At 39.5% G+C, this 25,215-nt stretch overlaps 1 protein-coding gene across 2 annotated transcripts in view; it reads right to left on the bottom strand.

The window, feature by feature from the left end:
• The window catches only part of LOC124804780 (gamma-tubulin complex component 2-like), a 184,344-nt gene that overhangs the window by 21,045 nt on the left and 138,084 nt on the right, over positions 1-25,215 (bottom strand). The window contains exons 13-14 of one of the 2 annotated variants that reach the window (XM_047265104.1): positions 7,467-7,610; positions 1,690-1,767 (exon numbers count right to left, since the gene is read on the bottom strand). In XM_047265104.1, coding sequence (XP_047121060.1) covers positions 1,690-1,767; positions 7,467-7,610 — 222 coding nt within the window. The remainder of the gene's footprint in view (positions 1-1,689; positions 1,768-7,466; positions 7,611-25,215) is intronic. The other variant, XM_047265105.1, reaches the window with a different exon arrangement.

Here is a 25,215-nt window from a genome sequence, read left to right as displayed (position 1 = left end):
TGCAAGACACAGTTTTTTCTTCCTCTAATTGTTCACTTTTCAAGCATATACAGTTACTTGTCAAATGTGTTTTTTGCGAGAAATGTTTAACATCATTCATTAATTTTCTTTCACTTTCTTTAATTGAGGGTCAATTTTTACCAAGTCATGATTTCTTCCATTCCCACACCACTGAGAATTTGCGCATTTGGATCTGAAACTGAGAATTTATGCATTTGGATCCGAACATAAATGATCATGTCTGATCGTAAACCTGGGTGAAAAACTGAACTAAAATCCACCTATTGGCACTAAATAGAAAGTAAATATCAGAACAGCAACAACAGTGCTGACAGGCAATAACAGAATGCAGTCAGTGATAATAATTTATCTATGGCAGAACTGAGCATTTCCACTCAAAACTGAAACTGCTGGACCGCACTGTGTTTTCCTTCAGCTGTTTCCACAGACTGCTTTCAGTCGAAAGAACTGGATAAATAATTATCCTGTAGATACGTAAAACTACGACTGACAAAATTGATTGTTTCCACTTTGTTGCACCCATGGACTGGTTTCACTCAAAATAATAAATGAATAACTCAAGCAATACCTAAAACTACAAATGAATGAGTTGACAGTTCTTCAACAACTGACTAAATTGAATGGCCTTCCCTGCTCCCACTCCAGCCTCAACCATCATCTATCATAGACCCCTCCCCCCACCTGTGTACCTGTATGGCCCTTTCACTGTTTTTTGCATCCCCCCATCCCCTCTCTACATACAGCAAAGCCTCCCAATCATGTACATGCCACGCCACCATTCTAACCCCTCCTAGTCCCAGCACACACCTTCAGGGAGCACTACAGCATCTTTCCCCAGCCCCACTCTGGTGTATCCCTTATCCTTCCCACCCCATGCCTCTTCTGTACTCCCACTACAGACCACTGAAGTCTGGCTTCTGTGCCTGAAGACGACAGTGGCTCTCTCTCTCTCCCTCTCTCTCTCTCTCTCTCTCTCTCTCTCTCTCTCTCTCTCTGTGTGTGTGTGTGTGTGTGTGTGTGTGTGTGTGTGTGTGTGTGTGTGTGTGTTTTCTAAATCTGATGACTGACTTTGCCCGATAGCTTAGTCTACTGTTAAATATGTGTATCTGTTGCTCAATGCCTCTTCTATGTGGTGTGTAGCAGCCTATCATAATTCATATTATACATAATATTTGTTTCAACAAATCTGATGGTGCATACATTTGTTATTTGACACAGTTAATCAGGGAGCCACTAACAATCAGAAAAAAATATAACACAGTACAGGTAAGGAACACAAAAAAAAAAAAGAAACTAACATGGGCAACAAGAAAGTTACCAATGGCTAAACAGTGCTATGAAGTGCTGTAGCTCATTACAACAATGACTGCAGGAAACCTAATTTCTTATGTTTAGCAAAGTACCTGGGGGATTTGTCACTCCACTACTTGTAGCCATCCAGTCTTTTCATGCTTACCACGCAACAACATAAAACCAATAATAATGGCATGGAACTGCAAAATAAATAAAATGGAAAATCTAAAAATATCTGCCTAAATGCATTCCGTAAATGTTTCCAATACCATAATAAACCAAATATTTGAACTTAGTGGCTAAGAAACAATGGTGTACCACAAGCAACTGCAATTTAAAAATAATTCAGTACAAGAAGGCATTGGCAAAGTATACCTCACAAAGTGAGTCAGAGCTCCCATCAGACCCGATCATCGAAGTCAGCTCCGCCTCCATGTAGTATCGACCCATATTCTGCACAGTGACAGGAACAGGCATATACACACACAAAGTTTCTCTTTATAATCATCACTATTGAGTTTGCATTTTCTCATCAACTCCTTGTTACAAACAAAAACCTAAATGAAGTGAATAATAACCCCACTCCTTACTCTCTTCAATGGCCCACACACATTTTTCTTTCTTTCATTTTGCAAGTTTCTTGTCACGACTAGTAACAGATTGTCAATTCATTTGCAGCAGAATGAAAAGAATGAATATGAAAGCATAACTCTGTGGAGCACTGGACTGCTGACATTATCTGAGCTGCTGGAAGAGAAAGATGCCACAAAGGGACATGTAGGAAAAATGAAATGAAAATGTTGGGCACAAAAACAAAAACCAGCAAAAAGATCAATAATGTAATGCATTTCAGAAACACTGAAACTAGGCAATAAAGTTTCACAGTAAGCAGCTACCAACAAAACAGCAGTAGTTAAAATATGACATAATTAGTCACTTGATTGAATTGAATACCCAACAATTCTGGATGATATCACGCAGTGCACTGTAAAAACAGGAGTAAAATGTTCTAGAATTAGCAAGTTTCGGTAAATATACAACAACCTTCACACACGACTTCTCATTCTCCATTTTGCTGACAGTAAATATGAAACTGGAATAAGCACTATATTAAAGGGATAGCAATAAACTTATGTACCTTGCCTGTCGTCTCACTCCTCTGCCTCCCACCATTATACACATCCCCCCCCTCCCACCCCCACCCCCCACACTGACCTCACAAAGTAAATTTTTAAAAATCAAAAATTTCATGTACCAATTTTAATTACACAAAGGGCTGACTTTAAGTATATATAAACATAGGAACTTCAGAAAGTAAGTTATGTATGTCATCCCATGCTAAGACCATTGTGTAACAAAAGTGGCGCATTGTCAGAAGAGGAGTACAGACTCCAAGCTGCTTGCAAAAACATATTTGCTGTGGTATGGGTAACAGGTGTATCACTGTGTAAGAGTGAAATGGCGTGGAATTTGGAAACACAATCCAAAGTTGAAGTATGTGTGACACTATATGTGATACTATGTGTGGCAAAATGACTACATTGCACACAGATTCAAGATGAAATTGTGGAAATATACCGACCAACTGCAATGTTGTGTCTGGCTGTAGCGAAATGATGCCAATACTTTGACCAAGATAGCACAGACATGGATGGCGGTGATCTGGAAGCCCATATTTTGCACCATATGATTTGCATCTTTTTGGCAAGCTGAAAGAACAGCTGGGAGGGAAAAAGATTTTCCAACAATGAGGATGTTTACATAGCAGTTTTTTGAATGGCCCCATGACCAAGGAGCAGATTTCTATCATTGAGAAAATTAACAACTGTTTGAACATTCCGGCATAGAGAGACTTTGCAACTATTTTGAAAAATCATGCCATGCATGTGTGTCACTTTGAAGTGTGCTGCAGCATTCAATAGAAGTTACTTCACTTGCTATAGTAATGTGTAACTTACTTTTTGAAGCCCCCTTGTACACTAACGGCCATTAAACTGATATCAGGAAGCACAGCAAATAACAAAATTTTCCTTACTGTGTCTCCACGGAACAGTAAGAAGAATACATGATTAAATTTGTAGATAATTTGGAAGTACATAGGATGTGATGTTTAGTACAGAGAGCTGCCAGCACTGGCAGTAACAAAGGCTCTAACCCAGTTGGGCATCAAGTTGAACCGAGTTTGGATGACAAATATAGGTACCTTACATTCCATGCTGCTTCAGCTCTATGTCACAGTTCATCAATCAGATCATCAGTTGTAGTGGCTTATGAGTGCTAGTGTACTTGTCCTCAACAAACAATGACCAGCTGTTTTCAACAGGCTGACCAGGACACAGTCTAGCACCCTGTATATCAAGGTAGGTCACGACATCATGGGCAAAAAGAGGTTTTGCATCATCTTGCTGAAAGACAGCATCACAAAAAATCTCAAAGACAGGACACAGCCACCAGTTTTAACACGTCAGAAATGTAATGGCCACTGTCCAACTTACTGGTTATGCAAATCAGAGATACCATGTAACGCACCTAATAGCACACACACTATCACGCCGGGTGCTGAGCCCATACAACTACGAAAAACACAATCTGGTAGCATTTGATCATTCTCGGAGCCTCCCATATGTGTATGTCTATGTCAATGGCGACGCTGTATGCAGAAAAGGGACTCATCTGGAACAATAAGCTGTACCATTCCTGTGTCAAGTTTGTCACTTATCACAACACTGTAGATGCACCTCTCTCTGTTGCCCACCACAACAATGGCTGCCATACTGATAGTCTGTGGCGCTCCAAATATGGTTGCATTTCGGTGTAGATACTTCATTTTTATGCAGACAAGGCCATTTCATTACTCAAGGTATTTGAAGCAATTGTTCAATCTTACTTGGCCAAGTGAACATTATGTTTGTTCTTTATTTCATATTCACAACAGTTGTGGGATCCTAACCAACATAAGCACCAATATTGTGAAATGATAGATCACAATCCTAATGCTGCTGCATTCCGAAATGTTCTGGTAGACAGTTCGGCATTTCATACGACGTGTAACATGATGCTCTCAGAAACAAATTGCATTCAAACACAATTTTTGAAAGATAGTTGCTTAATTTGTGTTTACAAATTTCCTGATTTTGAGACTGCCTATGCAGAAACAATAAACTAGCCAATTTATATACAGTGGAACCAGGCTATGACAACATTCAAAGGAACTTGAAAATTATGTTGTAATGAGTAAGTGTGGTTGTAATCACATTCATACTTTCAGTCCATTGTGGTGGCAAATGGAAAAGAACAAATTTATTTAGCCTTGTTTTATTTTATGAACAGTATTCACTCTTAAGCTTACATAAATACAGTATATACAGCAATATGTCAAGTACTCATTAAACTGCTTTACTTAGGAGTGAAGTAATCAGCCATTTTACTCTGCTGTCTAATTGTCCAATACACACTTTCATTATTTCATTTGCAATTTCCCTGCTCCCTGCCCTAGTTCCATAGGACATGTTTGCAATTCTAACAGCTTCTAAAGCATCAATCACAGTAGGGATAGGCACTTTATTTATTTCTTCTTGCTCACAGTAGGGATAGGCACTTTCTTTCTACTTCCTCTTCTTTTCAACTCTCTTGCTCACTTCATAGTCACTGTGGCCCTGATTCTTTACTTCATTTGCAATTTCATCTTTGTTGCACTTCTGTGGTAACAAGGTCATCATCCACTGCTGCATACATTTTACAGTTGCAATGACTGATTTCTGGCAGCAACGCAGATAGCAGCACATCATTAGTGTCACTGAACGTCTCTTCAGTTTTGCCAGCATTTATTCCTTCAGTTGTGATTCCCGCATGACAGAAACAGTTGTTGATGGTTAAGGCTGTGAACCAGCTCCCAGCTTTGGTAATGCATCTGATCACATCCATCAGTGTAACAGATGCTTTTCCTTAATGCATTGTACCAGTTTCAGTAATAGGAGCTTATGGTAGTGGCATTTCAGATTCCTAATTATTCCTTGGCCCATGGGCTACAATACACTTATTGTATTAGCAGGAAGAAAAACAAGCTTAATATTCTCCAGACCAGAGGGTGCAGGATGTGCTGAACAGTTGTCAACAAAAACCAGCATCTTCCTTTCCTGACTTCTAAGCTCCCAATCCCAATGCCTTATTTCAGCTTCAAAGAGTTTGGGGATCATCCAGGACCTTTTATTACCCTTGTAGTGCACTGGTAGATTTTTTACATACTTAAAAGGCCTAAGACTTATTGATTTACCTATCACGAGCATTTTTTTCTTCTCAGCTCCATCTGCGTTAGCACAAACCAGAACTGCTTTTTGCTCTTTAGATAACTTGCCTCCAACACATTTTTAATCCTTGAATTTCAGAGTTTTGTCAGGTTTAAATTTAAAGAAAAGCCCAGTCTCGTCTGCACTAAAGATGTCACAGTCTGCATCTATTGTTGGATTGTTGCAGTATTTACACTGTTGGCTTCACTGCTCACTTTGCCAAAAGTAATGCCATGATATTGCTTGAATCTGTCAATCCAGCCACTGCTGCCCACAAATTCCTCATATTTTAATTTCTTGGCAAATTCTTCTGCTTTCACCATAGGGACAGGTCCACTAATACGTACACTGATGCTTCTCTGTTGCTTAAACCACTTAAGCAGCCCTTCATCCACATCGCTCCATTCAGATTTTTGTAGCAGCTTAATTTTAGATCCATTTTGTTCAAACACAGTAAAAATTTTATCCTTGTTCTTCAAAATTGTTTTGATTAAGGAATTACTACACCAAATTGATGAAACACGCCAACCTTTTCAACTCCATTCTCGATTCTGAATCATTTTCACTTTTCTTCCACTGTTAAAACTTCTCTTTTACCAACGATGCTGTTCCAAAGTTCGTGCACTTCATAACAAAATGAAATGATCGTGTGGCATTGGAGGTTGGAAGGTCCCATCTGAGGAAGTTCAGCTACCGGGTTGCAAGTCTTATTTCAGGGGACTTCACATTGGACAACTTGCGTGTTGATGATGATGATGATGATGATGATGACAACACAACACCCAATCCACAAGGGGAGAAAATCTACAACCCGGCCGGGAATCAAACCTGGGCCCGCTGCATGACAGGCAAGCACGTTACCTTTCAGTTAAGCATGCGAACACTTCATAACAAATTGTTGTGGAAACTGACAGCACATGTACTGTTAACAAGTTCTGTGATTGTCACCATTACCGTAGTATGAATGCAATAGGGTAACAATGAGGTGAGGTGCCTACACTATACCTATTCTTGACAGAAGGGCTGAGAGAATAATATGCCAGGTTGTCATATTCAACAGGTTTCCTTCTACAGCACAATGATTCTTGGAAAATCTTGTTGCTAACTTGGGCTGAAAATGATGCTATATATGAGGTACATGTATAAACATTTGTTATATTAAGCAAAAATGAGAAGAATGTTCCTTACAAGGAATACTTTGGTGATTAGTGTTTCAGACTAAAGGTTACAGGATAGAAAAAGACTCTATAAGTAAAATGTGAAAGTGAATTACACAGCTACAGGCAGTTACCTGAAGAAATCTGACTTGTAATTCATGTCATGACCTCCATGATGCTGGAGACATAAACAGTTTACACCTTTCCAACACCTTCCATCTTGTAGCATATAATACTCTCTCTTTTGTTTGTCCTTTGAGTGTGCTTGTGTAAAATTAAATATTCATCTTCCTTCATTTCAGCTCATTCAGCCTTCTACTGACTTCAATGATTTGATAACCTTTTTCCTACATAGTAACTATTACATTCTTCAGAAGTTTCTCATTACCAAAAGTATGAAATTATGATGAATTTCGTTTCCACAGTCAGTTTTTTTCCTATAAATGCCAATTAAATGAAACAGTTCTAATGCTACAACTACAGTATAAAATGTGCATGATCTTAAGAAAAATACTGAATAACAAAATTCGAGTCCTTGCAGTATGCATCTGCTTTCTCTACAGAAGGTGTTCCTGCCTTCAGTTCAATGTGATCATAAATCTAAGACTTACTGACAGCTAAGGTCAATAGTTGTTTCTATTTGAATTCAATTCTCTTATTCATTAGTACAAGTTATATAAGGACAAGTTTTCTGACAAAAAAAGCTTACCTCCATGAAGTCATGAAATGACATACACACATCGAGCAACTTGTACACTGTTCGCAAGAGCTTTGGATTAGTCAGCATGCAGTCCTTGAGGCAAATGTCCAGGAAGTCCGAGTGACAAACCAGAACCTCATCCACATTGTTGACCTTAAAACCACAGAAAGATTTTACATCTTTATTATTATAACACTGCGAGAAACCTAACTGCTGGAAAGTCACAGCCTCTTGTAAGTAAAAAACATCATTTTCTCATGTAAAAACAGAAGTGGAAAACTTATTTACTGAAAAGCATAATTCAGCAGTTAAATTAAAATGTATACAACTAGTCATTCAATAAATAAGAGGACAAGCTGTTTAGCAGACAGGCATATATAAAAGGATGATAGCGAGTTTGTTTTTGGATACAGTTCTCTTCAGTTAAGAAAATATCTACATTTCACAAGCCACTCTACTATGTTATGTGGAGGTTCCTTTGTGCCCATTTCTTTCATATTTGAAGAACAAGTAAAATGAGTGAATGATGCGCTAATATCTACAGGGTGTATACAGAAAGAAGGAAAAAAAATTCCCGTATTTTTCCCGGATTTCCCGGTTGAAAATACACTTTCTCCCGGGTGAAAATACACTTTTTCCGTGTTAAGTGACAGTATACTTTTCCTCAACACTGTAAAACTTATCAGTCCTTTGATGGTTTATGGTTTTATACACCGGCACTTTAGAAAATGAAACTCATGGGAAAAAAACACGTTTTGGAAAGATCTTTGATGTGCAGCAACATGTACGCTACATATTTTCGTGTTACGAAGGTATAAATTTGAGTTTCGCCGAACACCGTATGTTACTTTCCGAAGCATTGAAATCGAGATTGCGATGCGCTTTTGTAAGCCAGTCACAGCTCATGTCACGTGATCTCGCCAGCTTATGACAGCATAGGACACGTGATGTAGTCAGTCAATAGCAAGAGCACTCTTAATTAGCGTGAACACACAAATAAGAAAAGTTAATGGTTTAAATTTATACACATATTGTTGCTACAAGAAAAGCAAAACTTTCACATATAATATTGGTCTCGAAGATTAATATGCTGCAACAGAAGCTAAGCTTCCACACATAATGTTGACCTATTTGCCAGTTTTACACTTTAAGATACATCACATAACTGTGGCAGTAAAATTTTTAATAATGACGTAAATATCTGATCTTATGGGTTTGAAATTCTTCGAGATGGTCGTCCCCAAAGAGTTGACTTTTAAATAAGAGTCAAACATTCTGTGATTTAAGAAATTCGTCTTACATTCTCGCACAGAGTCCATCTTGCATAAAAGGAAATTTACTTTGAAAGTAACGCTTTTCAAACCACCATTCGCAATATTTTCCCATGACCTGTTAGAAATAGGTTCGTTTCAGCAGTTGCCAGAGAGCACCAGATAACAGGCACCACTGCACTTGCGCAGCTACGATGATGCAGGAAGCCCGTATGTTCGTACGTGTAAAACACTGAAAGATCTTGCACTCAAACAAATCTAATTTAAACAGCTGCCATGTCACGCTCATCTGAGAAAATTAGTTGTTAACGAGCATTGCATAGTCTTCCTAAAGCCTTTGGCACACTTTGCTGTTGGCAGACGCTTGTATGAGCACTGTGTTTTGTTGGTGTATATCGCGCATTTCCTTTGAGACTTAAGTTTTATTTTCGTTTTTTTCTCTCGTTCATGTTTTGTTGCTGAAGTATTATTCTGCAGAAGTGGGATACAGTAACATTCTTTATTAAAGTATTGGTTCTTACCAGTCAAAATCACAAAAATTTAACTGAAAACTAAAACAATGAAAAATTCCTGGAATTCTAAAAAATTCCCGGGTTTTTCCCGGTTTTCTCCCGGATGAAAAAATTCCCGGGTTTTTCCCGGATCTCCCGGTTGTCCCGGGTCATATACACCCTGATTTATTATCCCTAAGGACCCTCCTCTACCCACCTGATGTCATTGCCGTAAGTGACTTACATATCTATCCTCCGTGTTTGTATGGTCTTTGCAGGAACATTGAATCAGGCCCAACAGAGTAGTAATCTTTTGCTGGCTCAGACATCCACCACAATGAATAGAAACCCATTTGGTGATAAATCAGCAGCTATATGCAAAAATTACAGAATACAGACCAATATCAATGCTGCCTCTCACCTTCTCCTGGATATTTAAACAACAGCAACTCTGATTATGTTGATGTAACATGCCAGAAAATTAACTACGGAGAAGTAATTATTATAGAACTTCAAGGCCTGACTACATCAGCCTATAAACCACCTAACACAAAGTGGCCAACACTTGCCTTACCCATGGCAACTAAGTCACACATATATGTGGGAGATTTTAACAGCCAAAACAAAACCATAGATGAAAATGGACAACAAATGTCCAAATATATCAACATATAACAACTCCATCTAAGTTATAATGCCAAGGAATTTAAAATGTTCCGATCAGGCAGATGGCAAACCGATACAAACTCTGACCTATCCATAGTCTCCACCAATGAGGGCAAACTACCACTGGCTCACTCAAGGAAAATACTAAGCCATTTTCCAAAAAGCCAACACTGCCCCACAAAAATTAACATTGGTGTCGAAATACCTGTTACAAATCCATCAAAAAACCTAGAAGGAACCTTAAGAAAGATAACTGGATACAATTATAACCGTTCAATACAGCAACTTGTTTCTGTATATCAAGTTCTATATTTATTTCATGTAGATGCGAAGGTAAGCACATTAGTTGGTAACCATCTCATTGAAAAAAGCTCTTTTATAACATTGATAAAGACATGAATGGGTGCAGATTGGTCTTCTGCAGACAATGGAAACATGTTTACCTTTTTTGTGGTTACAATTAGGTCAAGGAAGTTAAGGCAGTTATCTTACTCTAATTCAACAGTGAAATTAATTTAAGGGTACATGGAACTTATACTTTGTGCAAAGCTATCTACATCTGCCTTATTATCTTTAATGGGGAGAATCATCTCATCTATGTATTGTTTGTAATAAATGGTGGTGTGGACCCTCAGATCCATAGTTCGCTGTCTACTACATCTGCCACTAAAATGAAGTGAAACAAAGTCAGTATACTGAAACAAACTGCCTTAGCGAACACTTATAAAACTACCAAAGTTGCTGTCAAATCCAGAAAAACTAAGAAACAAAATGAATTACAATGATCTACAACTGTCAAAACAGTCCCAGAAAACAAAAACTAAATATACTGCTGTGACATATAACGGAAAAATATCACAAAAAATTGAGCAAGGTTTTTAAAAAATCAAACATTAAAGTAGGTTACAGAATGAGATTTTCACTCTGCAGCAGAGTGTGCACTGATATGAAACTTCCTGACAGATTAAAACTGTGTGCCGGGCTGCGGCTTGAACTTGGGACCTTTGCCTTTCGCGGGCAAGTGCTCTACCATCTGAGCTATTCAAGCACGACTCACACCCCGTCCTCACAGCTTTACTTCCACCAGTACCTCATCCCCTACTTTCTAAACTTCACAGAAGCTCTCCTGGGGGAAGTAAAGCTGTGAGGACAGGGTATGAGTCATGCTTGGGTAGTTCAGATGGTAGAGCACTTGGCCATGAAAGGCAAAGGTCCCGAGTTCGAGTCTCGGTCCAGCACACAGTTTTAATCTGCCAGGAAGTTTCATTAAAGTAGGTTTTCAAACAAAAACTACTTCAATGTTACATCTTCGGGATAAAGCTGGATATAAACATGATGAGTTCCTGAACTTGGCTCAAACAGGACAGTAATTCAAAACTGTGCTTCAGAGAGCAGACACATTTCCAAAATAAAACAGTCTTTGGTACACACATTGCTAAAAAACACACAACAAACACAGAAAAACACACGGAAGTGCAACCACGCAATGACTACTTGACCTGCTAAAAGAATTTGATAGGAGATGCACTAGTGATCTGATATTCTGATGTCATGTGTTGAAAATGTGATACATTAATAAGCATAAATGAGTGATTCTTATTCTTACTGCCCTGTGTGAAGCCAAGGATACATGACACTGCTTCTGATCCATCACTGCTCACCCACAACACATCAGCGACTGGAGAACAAGTTAGTGCGCACCTGAAGAAAAGAGACCCCTGTTGTCTGCAATGAACACATCAGCACTGCAATGTTTCATCTCTGACTTTTTGTACCTTGCATTTTATTTGTTAAATTACTTTGTAATTTATTGATGTGCATTTTCCCATTATCAAATGACAGCCTGCTCATTAGAATTTGTGTTCTATTTTCTCATACACTTGCCCTATATGTTAGTATTACCACCACCATCCACAGCCATTTTGTTTATTTTGCATTAGTATGACAAATTTCACCATGTTATCGTGCACACCATCATGTCCTCTAGCAGATGTGCATATGAATATCTTGAACACTTGCATCATAGAACACACAGTAGTTTTCATGACTCTGAATGTTTTTGTACTACATATTACAAGTTATTCATTGTATCATTACTTTAATGGTACATTTTCTGTCAATTTTCTTGTTATATAGTACATATTGCAAGTTGTTAGAATTTTTGATGAACAATTTCTTTTTCTGTTTATTTTAGTTATGAAAATGACTGCTTGAGCAATTGAAACAGGTTATCATTTTATGAATGTATGATAAAGACAAATTTTATATTCAAAATTTCAGAATTCTTGCTTGACCATGATCAATTATGACCAGCAAAAATTTGTGGATCAAGTCAAGTTAGATTGTAGCTGTCAGTTCACAACCTACTGACAATCTGAAAAGAAGTAAGCGACAAAGACGTTATTGTAAACCCTACCACATGTAATGAAGCAGGGTTGCCCACTGCTATCCTGTTTTGGTTTTACACTCTTTTTTTTTTCACTACTCAGATTCTGACTACAGATTCTGTGGCCTTCAGCCTCATACTACATAATTCAGAAATAGTTTAAACAAAATTCTCTTAGTAAAATGTATTATTTCAGTACGTTTTAATGTCTATTCTGACAGTAATGAGCTAATTAGTTTTATTGGAAATGCATCCTATTAAAAGTTATGAACAATGACGTATATTATGCAATACATATTAAGTAAAATTCGAGTGAACTAATAGATCAAATTCAGCTATAAGACTGCATCCAAAAGAAAGCCAAAATTTAACTGATTCCAGCAAAGTGTTTCAATTAACCTAAAGTCTATTAGTTAAATAGCCTGTATGACTTTCAGTGCCAATTGTGACAAAACTACTAAATAATTCCGAGATCTGTTTCGATACTTTTGCTACCTTTGTTTTTCTACATAAAATGACTCCAGCCTCAACTTTGTAAGTGCATTAATTAAGAATTAAGTAAATTTAAATAAATAAAAATTATTGTTCAAGAGGGCTGCCATGGTTATAAGTCGGGAATTCCCACGGCGGATGCAGAAGTTAGTTCCACGTATTTAAATTGATACTACTCATTCATGTTATTTAAGTAATAAAACCCAATAGCTAACTTCAAAACCAATTAGAAAGGATCATTTTAACCCTGGGAAATTATAAACTATAATATATTAACAGAAATAGTCAAATATTCAAGCACTCATCTATATAAGGTCCGAGCTGGTGCAGTTCTCGGTCAGATTCTCATGGAGCAAAAGCGCGGCAAGTCGGTTAATTTTTCCGGTCGGTACCAAAAAAGTGTAATTGTGAACACTGTTAAAGACTGGAAGTTTTTGACCTACATAATATGATGATTAAGTGTAAGAGGCCTGGCCACATGAATATTGTGTGTGTGAGTGATAACAAATAAATCGCACTGTGGTTGTCGTAAATGTTCAACAATGAATACGGTCTTGACTTTTGATTTTGGAAAACTTAATCTAGGATCCTGGCTTCTTAATTTCAGTGTGATTTAGGTGAGACGGACGCAGTTACCAGGAAGACAATATTGAATAAACAAAGCAAGGTAGGTCGGGAACACTGCGCACTATCTACTGGGTGAGGAAATGTTTCAATACCGGTACATCCGGTTGTGACGTGAACTTTAAGTGGCACTAACGAACAAGGATACAGCCCAGCACGTTACACACAAAAGTCAACTTTGACATCGCTGATAGGCACACCAAAAAGACTGTCAGATATTCGATTTGTAAGGTTAGGTTATGGAGACTATTGCAGTGATTGTGGTGTATGCAGTGTCGTGTACTGCTTAGCGTTGCTGGCTGGCATGCTGAAGGTCTCCAATTCGGGCCCAACTGCCAGCTCTTATTTGCTATTTAGTATTTATCATTTCAGACATATTCTTGAAGTATCTTATATTTTTAATGTAGGTATATCCTGGAATATTTGATGTTTGTATAAATAGCTGCACTCTCAGTCCAGGAGTTCATTTCTGTTCTGGCTGCATTTGGTGTTTGTAATTAACATGTTTGCATTTCTAAGTGATGTACAAGGTGTCTCAAAAGATATGCTACAACTTCAGTGTGTTATAGCACTCAAACTAATTTAGGTATCTTACCATGTTTGGCTTATGTGACAGACAAATTCATGAAGTTTTGTTTGTGTGTGTTCCAGGTTGCCATGAGTGAAGCATAAAGACAACAGTTGAAGCAAAGGCTCAGTATGTGGAATGGTTTACTCAGACCAAATCAGACACACAGGTCTAAAGGGATTTCCAAACACAGTACAGGAAGCAACCTCCCTTACAAATGCTGATATGCTAGTGATACAACAATTTTACGCACACAAGAGGTGTTGATGTGAAACTCCATACTGGATAACTTGAAACAAGTGAAGAGGATGGACACTTGGCTTTCCAACATTCACAGCAGAAATCTGTTTGGAGATTGTTTCAGGAGCTGCAAACACCTAGGGTGACCATGCATAGGATCCCTTGGAAACATTTACAGATGTATCTGTACCTATTGCAACTGATACATGCATTGAAACCAGACAAGTCACGATGCGTGCAATTTGCTGTGGACTTTCTTCACCGTTCAGAGGAGGATGGAAATTTTCTAAACATGCTAGTGTTTTCTGGCGAAGCAACATTCCAATGTGTGATAATGTAAATAAACACATTATTCATAACTAGCACACAACTATTATGCATACTATGACAGAAGAGGTACGTGTCAGTCCAAAAGTGAACAGGCAGTATTGTTTGATGGTTGATCTCATCATGAGAACATTTTTTTCTCTGGAAAAACAGTTAATTCAACTAATTACTCTGATTTGCTAGAGTTGTTTGTGTAACCACAACTGGCTGGCCACCAAGACACAGTTTTTTTTCAACAAGACGGTGCCCTGCCACACTCAACTCACGATTGCGTGAGATGTTCTAGGCCAATTGTTTCCATATCAATGGATTGGTAGGAATGGTCCAGTTCCCTGGCCTTCTAGATTGCCTGACATTACATCAATGCACTTCCTTCCATGGGCATATGTCAAGGACAAGATCTCCTAAACGCCTGTCAACCACATAAATGACTTAAAGATCTGAACTGTTGCTGCTCATTGGCACAGTTGATGTGGATATTGTAATAAAACTGGTTATATTGAGATAAATGTACTACCTGTTCTTGGATCATATGAAGTGAACAATACCATAGTGAAGACGTAAAAACCAAGAATCCACTTCTACAAAGCTATACGAAAATGTTTAAATGTCAATGTTTATAAGTACTTAATATAATTACAATGATGATTATGGACTTGTCAAAAAAATATAAGACAGTTAATTGTATTTTATTTATGAAATATATGTTCAAAATATTATTTTGCATAAACAGATCAATATTTGATAGTAATTTATTTGCTGCATGTTGTTAGAGGAAACTCTTTGTTCTTTTGGGCAGTTGGTTGTACGAGTTGGAAGTGTGACAATGGAGAATGAGTTGTGCGCGTTTTATTGATTTGTATTGTGAAGTGAAATGACTGAAAATATGTGTGTAATTCTGCAGAAAGTCCACCCTATTTTGTATTGTTATTGAAGTAGTCCTCTAGACAATTACAGAAAGATGAAACACAGAAAGGAAGAGAACAAGGAGCCATCAACATACAACAAAGAAGAGCAATAAAACAAATGAGTATTTTTATTAGAAACAGAACTGATCATTAAAACTCGACTGTCCCCGTCACTCGCTGCAGCGTGTCACTATCTCAGTGTGGCAAGTGCTGTGAAAATGTGAGCAGTTAAATTACTAGCTTGCATCAAAAATCATCATCACTAAGTTCAACACTGGGCAACAGGAGGGTGAGAACAGTCAGAATATGGTGGCGCCGTCTGGGATTTTCTGAAAGTGAAACATGAATACTGTGTTGGACTATTTTTCTTCTACCACATTAAAAGATATTGTGAAAATTTTATGTGAACCATCAGCCACATATGAACCACAGCTACAAAACAGCAATAATAACAGCAGAAAAGAGTTTGCAAACAAGAAGAAGAAAAGGATGGGAAAAATATAAGGAGCACCCAAAAAGAAATGAGCCAGAGACATAATTACAGAAACCAGTACCTGTATGTAAGAAGTATTGACCCTGGCTTTTGAGACACTTGTCCCACTGTGACACAAGGCGGTGAATGGGTGTCTCATAAAATCCCGGGGCTGTGATGTTAACCAGTTCTGCACGTACAGCTGGACGACGCCTTCCACGAGTGCAGGAAAGATTACGCTGACATTCTTCTTTAACCACTATGGCCCACTTCTGATTCACTTCCTACAGCACAGGACAACAGTGAATGGCCAGCATTACTCGCAATCCTTTACCACCCTTCACCAAGTGATCAAATCAAAATGACCAGGCAACCTCACCCATGGGGTCATTCTTCTCCGCGACAATTCACAGCCTCATATCGCCAACACAGTTGTGGCACTCCCATAGAAATTCAAATGGAAGGTTCTCAGTCACCCTCCATACAGTCTGGACTTCTCTCCCTGTGATTACACAAATTTTGGTCCCCTTAAAAGGGCTCTGAAAGGGGGTGGGGGGGGTGGGGGGGGGCAAACGATTCACCTCGGACGACAATGTCCAGCCATACGTGCGGAACTGGTTAACATCGCAGCCCCAGGAATTTTATGAGATAGCCATTCACCGCCTTGTGTCACAGTGGGACAAGTGTCTCAACAGCCAGGATCAATACTTCTAACATACAGGAACTGGTTTCTGTAATTATGCCTCCAGCTCATCTCTTATAAGAAATGAGGTGAACAATTAACAATGTTGATGTGCAACAACACAGTTAAGTACTGGAAATATTTTCCATATTTTTGTTCTTTTTTGGTGAAGTGTTTCATTGTATGATTATTAACAATGATAGTCACTGAAGAATCTTGATCAATAGCAAATAATACAGGCATGGGAGACTTAAGTAGTGCAGTGAGACATGAACAGGAAAACATTAATGACAAAGTTGTAAAACAGGAGAAACTAATGGATGGATTAAAATGAGATGAAAATAATGACATAAGTACTATGCTATAATTGTTAATAAAAATGAGCAATGATGATAAGGCTCGATTAATAAAAATGAAAAATGATAAAAGAATCAGTTCACAGAAATTACTCATTCAATATGAGCATTTTCTGATTGTATCACTAAAAATACAGCTCAATTAAATGATATCAATCAAAAAATTGAAAGGTTAGATAGTCAAGCAGAGTCTGTGGAGTCCAAAATGAAAGAAATTAAATTTAATAATGAAGTTGAAAATGTCAAAGATGAGATCACTGAAATTAGAGGAAAAAAAATTGCTTTTGGAAGAGTGCATGTGGAAATAAGAACTGTTGACAAAAATGTAAATAATCGAATTTAAACTTTGGAAACTTATGTTGACACCACTCTGGCATTTGTTGAAAGCAGTTATGTTGAACACATGTGAGCAGTAGACAACAAATTCAAAGAAAATGTAAAATTAAGTAACAAAATTGGCACCCTAGAAAGTAGTGTTTCAGCTTTGCGTAAAAAAGTTTAAGAATTGTCTAATGATGTAGTTAACTGAAATCTTGTTAATGTTGGTACCCTGTTTTGCAACATTCCAGTGAAAAACAATTCAAGTGAAGGTAGTTTACATCCTGTAGATTTTCTGCATCATTGCAAATATAACATTGTGTCTAATATGACTGGTATGATGAAAATCAAGTTTGTTAAGAAGTTTCTGAAAGCTGAAACATTAAGTTGGGCAAACCAGTATGCTAATGACACAACCCATGTAGACTTTTGGTCAGAGTTGGGGAAAAAAACCAGGGAAATACAATCACAATAAACACACACATTTTGAAAGAGGTGGTAGTAAAATTGGCACAGTAATAATGGCAACAGGAGAGAACATAGTAATCAAAATGATAACAATTATCATCAGAAGGAACATAATACAGTAAATGGTAACAATTTTCATTCTGAAAAAGAAAAAAGTTATATGTATCTGTTCCGAAAAAAAAAAAGGATAGAATTCAGTTCTTAATATAATTTTCTTTATTGTATATAGACTCTAATATGTCGGATGTCATAATGCTGGATTTGGAATCCTTAACATGGTAATAAGGAAATGAATGTTATGCTACTGCCACGATGTTTCTGTAAGGTGACTTCACTGTTAGTGATGATGTGTAGTAGTGAATCATAGGATAAGAACATTTTGTGAGAAGTGAGAATTACTGAAAATGTCTTATGGTTTTTGATGAGGATAATATTATTATAATGATGATTATGTTGATGTATCGTGGAGACCTATGTTGAGGAAGCAATGGAATATAGACTTTGTATTATGTGTACCAGTAATTCACATTCAGGACATCACGTAACATATTACTGCTAAGTGTCTGTAGATGGAGATAGTAGTTAATGGAGGAATCTAAGACAAACATGAGAGTACAGAACCATGTGGAATAATAATTTAACTGAGCTGTTACATAAAAAGAAAAAATAGTTACCAAATATGCAAAGTAAAGAATGACATTGAAGCAAAGCAGAAACCAAACACTGTAGGCAGATTGTATTGTATAGTGAAATGATAAATAGAGATGAGGTCATTACTACTTGAGAGGTGAAAAATTTTCCACTATGTCAAAATTAACTATATGATGTATTGTTTTTGCTTGTGAATATTGCTTCATCAATTTGAATTTCAATGCTGTAAGGTTTACCTTTTACTTACCTATTCATCTTTTTATAATTACATTATGCTATGTATTTATCTTCTACTGTCTCACTATAATGGAATTAATTGAAGGTAAGTTTCTCAACATGATAACAATTTCAAATGAAATTATAAGCATAAAAAGTTTAATTTTTTTATATAAATGATTCAGACTGAGAAAGAAAATATTGCTAAAAGTGTTAGCAATGCCTAAACATCTAGTGCTTTTGAGAATAAAAAAAAAATCTTTACAGAAAATGAAAAGTAAGAAGTTTATTGTTATAATGTCAAGTTGAACAAATATATTTCAAGGACAGTACAATACATATAAGTCACAGATCAAGTAAACAAAGTAAGACGTGTGTACACTGTAACAGTCAAATCGGCACTGAGTCCCAGTCTAGTGGCCGCTGGTTGGCTGGCCGCTTAGGTGGCGCTGCTGCTGCATGGCTGGCAGGCAGTGCCGCATGTAGAGGACGCGCGTAACTGCGCGGTGCCACTCTGAAAGATCGCCGAGTCACAACACTCCCCCCCCCCCCCCCCCTTTGAATTTTTTGCACTGGTCTTGATGGAGGTGGCCTGTAGATTGCTAACGTCCATAGGTGTTGTTTGACTGGTGGTAAAGTCTCGAGGAGGAGGCTTCCCGCACGGACGAAAGTGTCCCTGATGATAACGGGTAGAGATAACAGGAGATGTGGGGGTCGAATCTGCTGGGGCCCCGTGCCCCAATCTGCCCGTTGTGGCAAGTCTGGTTGTTATAGCAGGAGACATGGGCGATGTGTCAGCGACCATAGGAGAAGGAGGCGAGTAGAGTTGCTCCAACAGATGATGGTCATCTGGTTCCTGCATGGGCATGTCTCCTGGTGGCGTCAGTTCTTGTGCTGGCACCGAGATGATGGTGAGAGGACTGCGTTGTGAGTAATGAGAGATTCCAGGATCCCGAGAGTCAGGTAGAGCCAAAGGTGGAGTAGCGGTATTCGGAACAGGTGTTGCCGGCACGTGAGGCCGAAGCTGGTCCAAATGACGCACTGCTACACCCATGTCTGTCTGGATTTCATACAGGAGTTGGCCACGTTGTCGTAAGATGCGGCCAGGACTCCAATTTGGCCGTCTGCCATATCCCCGTACCCATACAAGGTCGCTGGCGGTGAACCGGCCAAGCGAAGGCACCCGCGGCCGTAAGGTGGAAGGCCGCAGAAGATGAAGTAGCGTGCGGGGCTGTCGGCCATGTAAGAGCTCAGCCGGGCTGTGGTCGGCCATGGGGGAGAAACGGTAAGAAGCCAGAAATTGGAGAAGCGCATCATCAGCAGCAGAAGAAGTCAGGAGTTTCCTCATCTGAGCCTTAAATATGCGGACCAGTCGTTCAGCCTCACCGTTTGACTGTGGATGGAACGGAGGGGCCGTGACATGCATGACACTGTGACGGGCACAAAAATCCGCAAAATTGGAAGAGGCAAATTGCGGACATTTATCAGTAACAAGAGTAGAGGGAAGGCCTTCCAAAGAGAAAATGCGAGCTAGAGGATTGGTGGTTGCCGCGGTGGTAGGTGACGTGCAACGGACAATGAAAGGAAAGTTAGAGTAGGCATCAATAACGAGAAGCCAATAAGTACCCAAAAAAGGTCCCACGAAGTCAGCATGAATACACTCCCAGGGCTTCTCAGGCGAAGGCCACAGTGACAAAGATGACTTCGGGGCGGCGGCCTGTGACGCACAAGGGCCGCAGGCAGCGACCATGTGTGCGATTTCAGAGTCAATGCCGGGCGAGTACACATGACGGCGCGCCAGAGATTTTGTGCGAGAGACACCCCAGTGCCTGTGGTGAAGGAGGTGCAAGACCAAAGCACGCAAAGACGCAGGTACCACAACACGCGGCGAAGCATTGTCGGTGGAAAGGAGGATAACACCACCCTAGCCGTTAGGCGGTAACGCAAAGCGTAGTAGTTCCGCAACGGATCAGAAGTCTTAGCGGACAGACGATCTGGCCAACTCTTCTGAATACAGCGTAAAACCCGGTAGAGGGTAGGATCAGAACCTGTAGCAGCTGCCAGCCGGTCCCCGGTGATGGGGAACCCATCCACAACCTGCTGCTCGGCAACATCCAGCTGGAAAAACAAAAGTTCGTCCCTATGGAATGCCAGATCAGGGACCCATGGAAAGGCGAGACAGTGCATCAGCATTCGCATGTTGAGCCGTCGGTCGGAAATGAATCTCATAATTGAAACGAGACAAGTAAAGTGCCCAACGCTGGAGGCAGTGTGCAGCCTTGTCGGGAAGTGGCGTTGATGGATGAAACAAGGAAACAATTGGTTTGTGGTCCGTAGCAAGATGAAATTTGGATCCATAGAGAAAAACACCAAACTTATGAAGAGCATAAATAATGGCCAAAGCTGCTTTTCCAATTTGAGAATACTTTCGTTGGGCATCCGTGAGCATTTTGGAGGCGTAAGCAATGGGTTGTTCAGAACCGTCAGAAAAACAGTGCGCAAGGACTGCACCGACCCCGTATTGAGAGGTGTCCGTGGCAAGAACAAGATGTTGGCCAGGTCGATAAGTAGCCAGGCACGGGGCCTGTTTCAGCATAGTCTTCAATTTCTGGAAAGCCGCATCGCATGACGCGGACCGGTGAAAAGACATGTTTTTATGCAACGGCTGAGCCAGCGAAGCAGCAGACAGTAAAAACCTGTGGTAGTATGCTATTTTCCCGAAGAAGGCCTGCAGTTCCTTAACAGATGTATGGTGAGGAAGGGCATCGATTACAGCAACAATTTGCTGAAGCGGACGAATACCATCCCGAGAGAGTTGAAACCCCAAGTACGTGATAGATGCCTGAAAAAATTTTGATTTCTGAAGATTACACTTCAGACCGACAGTCTGTAAGACATGAAAAAGTGTGCGGAGATTCTGAAGACGTTCTTCAGTGGTGGAGCCAGTGACAACAATGTCGTCCAAGAATCGCTGAAAGAGAGCAGGGGCGCTGGGAACCCCAAATGGCAATCGTTGGTATTGATAGAGGTCGAAAGGCGTGTTAAGGACCAGGAACTGCCGGGAAGCAGCGTCGAGAGGAAGTTGATGATAAGCTTCTGACAGGTCAAGTTTAGAAAAATACTGGCCTCCAGCAAGTTTAGTGAACAATTCTTCAGGTCGGGGCATAGGGTAAGTGTTGATGAGGCATTGAGCATTTACAGTGGCGTTGAAATCGCTACAGAGACGAATATCACCATTGGGCTTAGCAACGACAACGACAGGAGAGGACCACTTACTGGAAGTGACAGTAAGCAAGACCCCTGAAGCAGTGAGACAATCCAGCTCCCGTTTGACCCGATCACGAAGGGCCACAGGAATGGGCCGAACCCGAAAAAACTTAGGCCGAGCAGTTGGTTTGTGCATGATATGAGCATCAAAATCGTTTGCACAGCCTAACCGAGGAGAAAAAAGTGACAAAAATGTCGTCAACAAGGAATCCAATTGAGCATAAGGAATAGCATCAGAGACGAAATTGACAGTCATCTATGGAGAACCCAAAACCACGAAAGACATCGAAACCAAAAAGATTCTCCGCGTTACTATGGTCAACCACAAATATGGGAACAGTGCGAACGACGGATTTGTACGATAGCTCAGCATCAAATTGTCCCAAGAGAGAAATCTTCTGTTTATTGTAAGTCCGCAATTGCCTAGTGACAGGTGACAGGATTGGAGAACCCAACTGAAGATACGTCTGAGAAGTGATGATAGTGGCAGCAGAACCAGTATCAACCTGCATGTGAACATACCGACCAAGTATTTGGACAGCGAGGAATAACTTCCCTGAAAGGGAAGAAGTACCATTGACAGACAACACAGAAGCAGAATCAGCGTCACATTCATGAACATTAGGTATGCGGTCGGATTTGCAAACTGAGGTCACATGACCCTTCTTTTTGCATTTGTGACACATGGCCCAACGTTGGGGACAATCCTCCCGTGAATGTTTCGTAAAACACCACGGACATGAAGGAAGTTGTCGGGGGTTTTGCTGCAGTTTCTTAGAGGTTTGTTTACGGTTAGGCAGAGGCTGCTCTTGGGAGCGCACTGCAGCCACGTCGGCAGGCGGGGACACGCCGCACACTTCGCCAACAGCGCACAGAGGTTGGACTTCCCCGACGTCACCCCATGCCTCTATTTGCGCTCCAGCGGCGCGAGAAATTTCAAAAGACTGTGCGACAGATAGGACTTCATCTAGAGTTGGATTTGCCAACTGAAGGGCACATTGCCTAATGTCTTTGTCGGGTGCCGACCGGATAACAGCATCCCGTACCATGGAACTGCGTAGGATTCTTTGTGAACGTCAGTAACAAAAAATGGCTCTGAGCACTATGGGACTTAACATCTGTGGTCATCAGTCCCCTAGAACTTAGAACTACTTAAACCTAACTAACCTAAGGACATCACACACATCCATGCTCGAGGCAGGATTCGAACCTGTGACCGTAGCAGTCGCGCGGTTCCGGACTGAGCGCCTTAACCGCGAGACCACCGCGGCCAGCAACGTCAGTAACAAATTGACATTTTCGACTGAGGCCGTGAAGTTCAGCAGCCCAAGCGCGATAGGATTGATTCAGTTGTTTTTGACAACGATAAAAGGCAACACGAGAGGCTACCACATGCGTATGCTTTTGAAAATATACGGACAGAAGTGAGCACATTTCAGCAAAGAACAAAGATGCAGGATCTTTCAAAGGAGCCAATTGCGACAACAACCGATACATTTGAGGTGAAATCCATGAAAGGAACAGAGACTTACATGTTTGTTCGTCCGTGACATGAAATGCCAAGAAGTGCTGTCGAAGACGTTTTTCCTAATCAGACCAGTCTTCCGCCGTCTCGTCGTAAGGAGGGAAAGGGGGTATAGACAACGATGAGCATTGGATGCTGCGACGAAATCACGAATTGCCGATGTGAGAAGCGTTTGCTGTTCAATGAGACCTTGCAATAGTTCCTCTAAAGTAGCCATGGAAACCTGTGGGTCAACGATGAAAAAGAAAAATTCACTACCTCGTTGCCAATTGTTATAACGTCAAGTTGAACAAATATATTTCAAGGACAACGCAATACATGTAAGTCACAGATCAAGTAAACAAAGTAAGACGTGTGTACACTGTAACAGTTAAATCAGCACTGAGTCCAAGTCCAGTGGCCGCTGGCTGGCTGGCCGCTAAGGTGGTGCTGCTGCTGATGCATGGCTGGCAGACAGCGCCGCATGTAGAGGACGTGCGTAACTGCATGGCGGCACTTTGAAAGATCGGTGTAGTGACAACATTTGTAAGCTATGTCAATTCAGTCATTATTCTGGTATCTTTGTAAGGGAAAGGCATAATGGATAGTGTTGTTTTTCAGACCCGTGTGAAGTTAATCATTAACATTTTTTTTTTTTTGTTTATAACACTAATTGTATTATTCTGACTAGAATACAAGAAATACAATGCAGAGCAATTTTTCTCTTTGAGACATATTGATGGTATTATGAGGTTTTGTGGAATATTTTGTGATGTTGGTGAGGTTCATTTTGAGATGAAGTTCTGGGAGAGATGACGGTTTATTGTTTGGGGAGCTATAATGAGTATGTGAAGTTTATGAGGTCTATAATGATGTTAGGGAAATGAAATATTAGGGATTTATTGGTACTCTATTTTGAAATGCATTGTACTTTTGTTTATGATGGTATGCTGTAGAAAATTCTGAGAAATGACTATAAGGAAGTTGATGTTTATGAAAGCTTGAGCTGGGTCTGATTTGTTGAAAATATCTGAATTTTATTTAAAAATTGTATGATTCCATGGCACTGACATGAGAGAGAGTTAGTATTGGTAAGAAATAACTGATCTGTAATAAACATCTTGTTGCTGACTCTGAAGCATTAACACATAGTGAAATCATTTCCATGTTATTTTTTGGACTAAGATGTTTTCTTTTGCTCATAGGACATTACCAATCAATGATATTTCATCTACTAAAGACAGATTTATAAATATCGGTATACAGACATTCTCATGAAATGTAAGTTCTGCTGTCAATATGATAAAATCACTATTATCTGTGCCATCCATTTGCTTATCCAATATATGTTACATGATATTTGGTAATAATCTGGGAGAGATAGAATACGTAAACGGTAGACTTTGAAATTGTTTTTGAAAGTTTGTGAGAAAAGAACACAATGAAATGAAATGTTGTTCATGACCTCATTTGAATGAAACGGTGATGCTGAGGAAGTCAAAATGCTGTATATCATGTAATGAAGAACCGTTTAATATTAATTTGTTATACTCCAAATATCATTGGGATAACCAGTTTTATTATTTTATATCAATTTCTTTGTCAAATTTCATGCTTCCAAAATTTTTGAAGGGCTTTTGTAAAAATACTCATTTTAGTGAGATACATGCACTACCTGATCTTGGATCGTATGAAATGAACAATACCGCAGTTAAGACATAAAAAATGCAAAACTTTTTAAATGTCAATGTTTATAAATATTTAATATAATTACAATGTGATTATGGACTTCTCAAAACAAGATAGACAATTTTTATATATGTCTGCTTGTGTCTGTATGTGTGGATGGAT

Source organism: Schistocerca piceifrons, chromosome 7 (assembly GCF_021461385.2).
Source record: "Schistocerca piceifrons isolate TAMUIC-IGC-003096 chromosome 7, iqSchPice1.1, whole genome shotgun sequence".
Lineage (NCBI taxonomy): Eukaryota > Metazoa > Arthropoda > Insecta > Orthoptera > Acrididae > Schistocerca > Schistocerca piceifrons.
The sequence above is the reverse complement of the archived record's forward strand: the minus strand, read 5'-3'. Positions and strand labels throughout refer to the sequence as shown.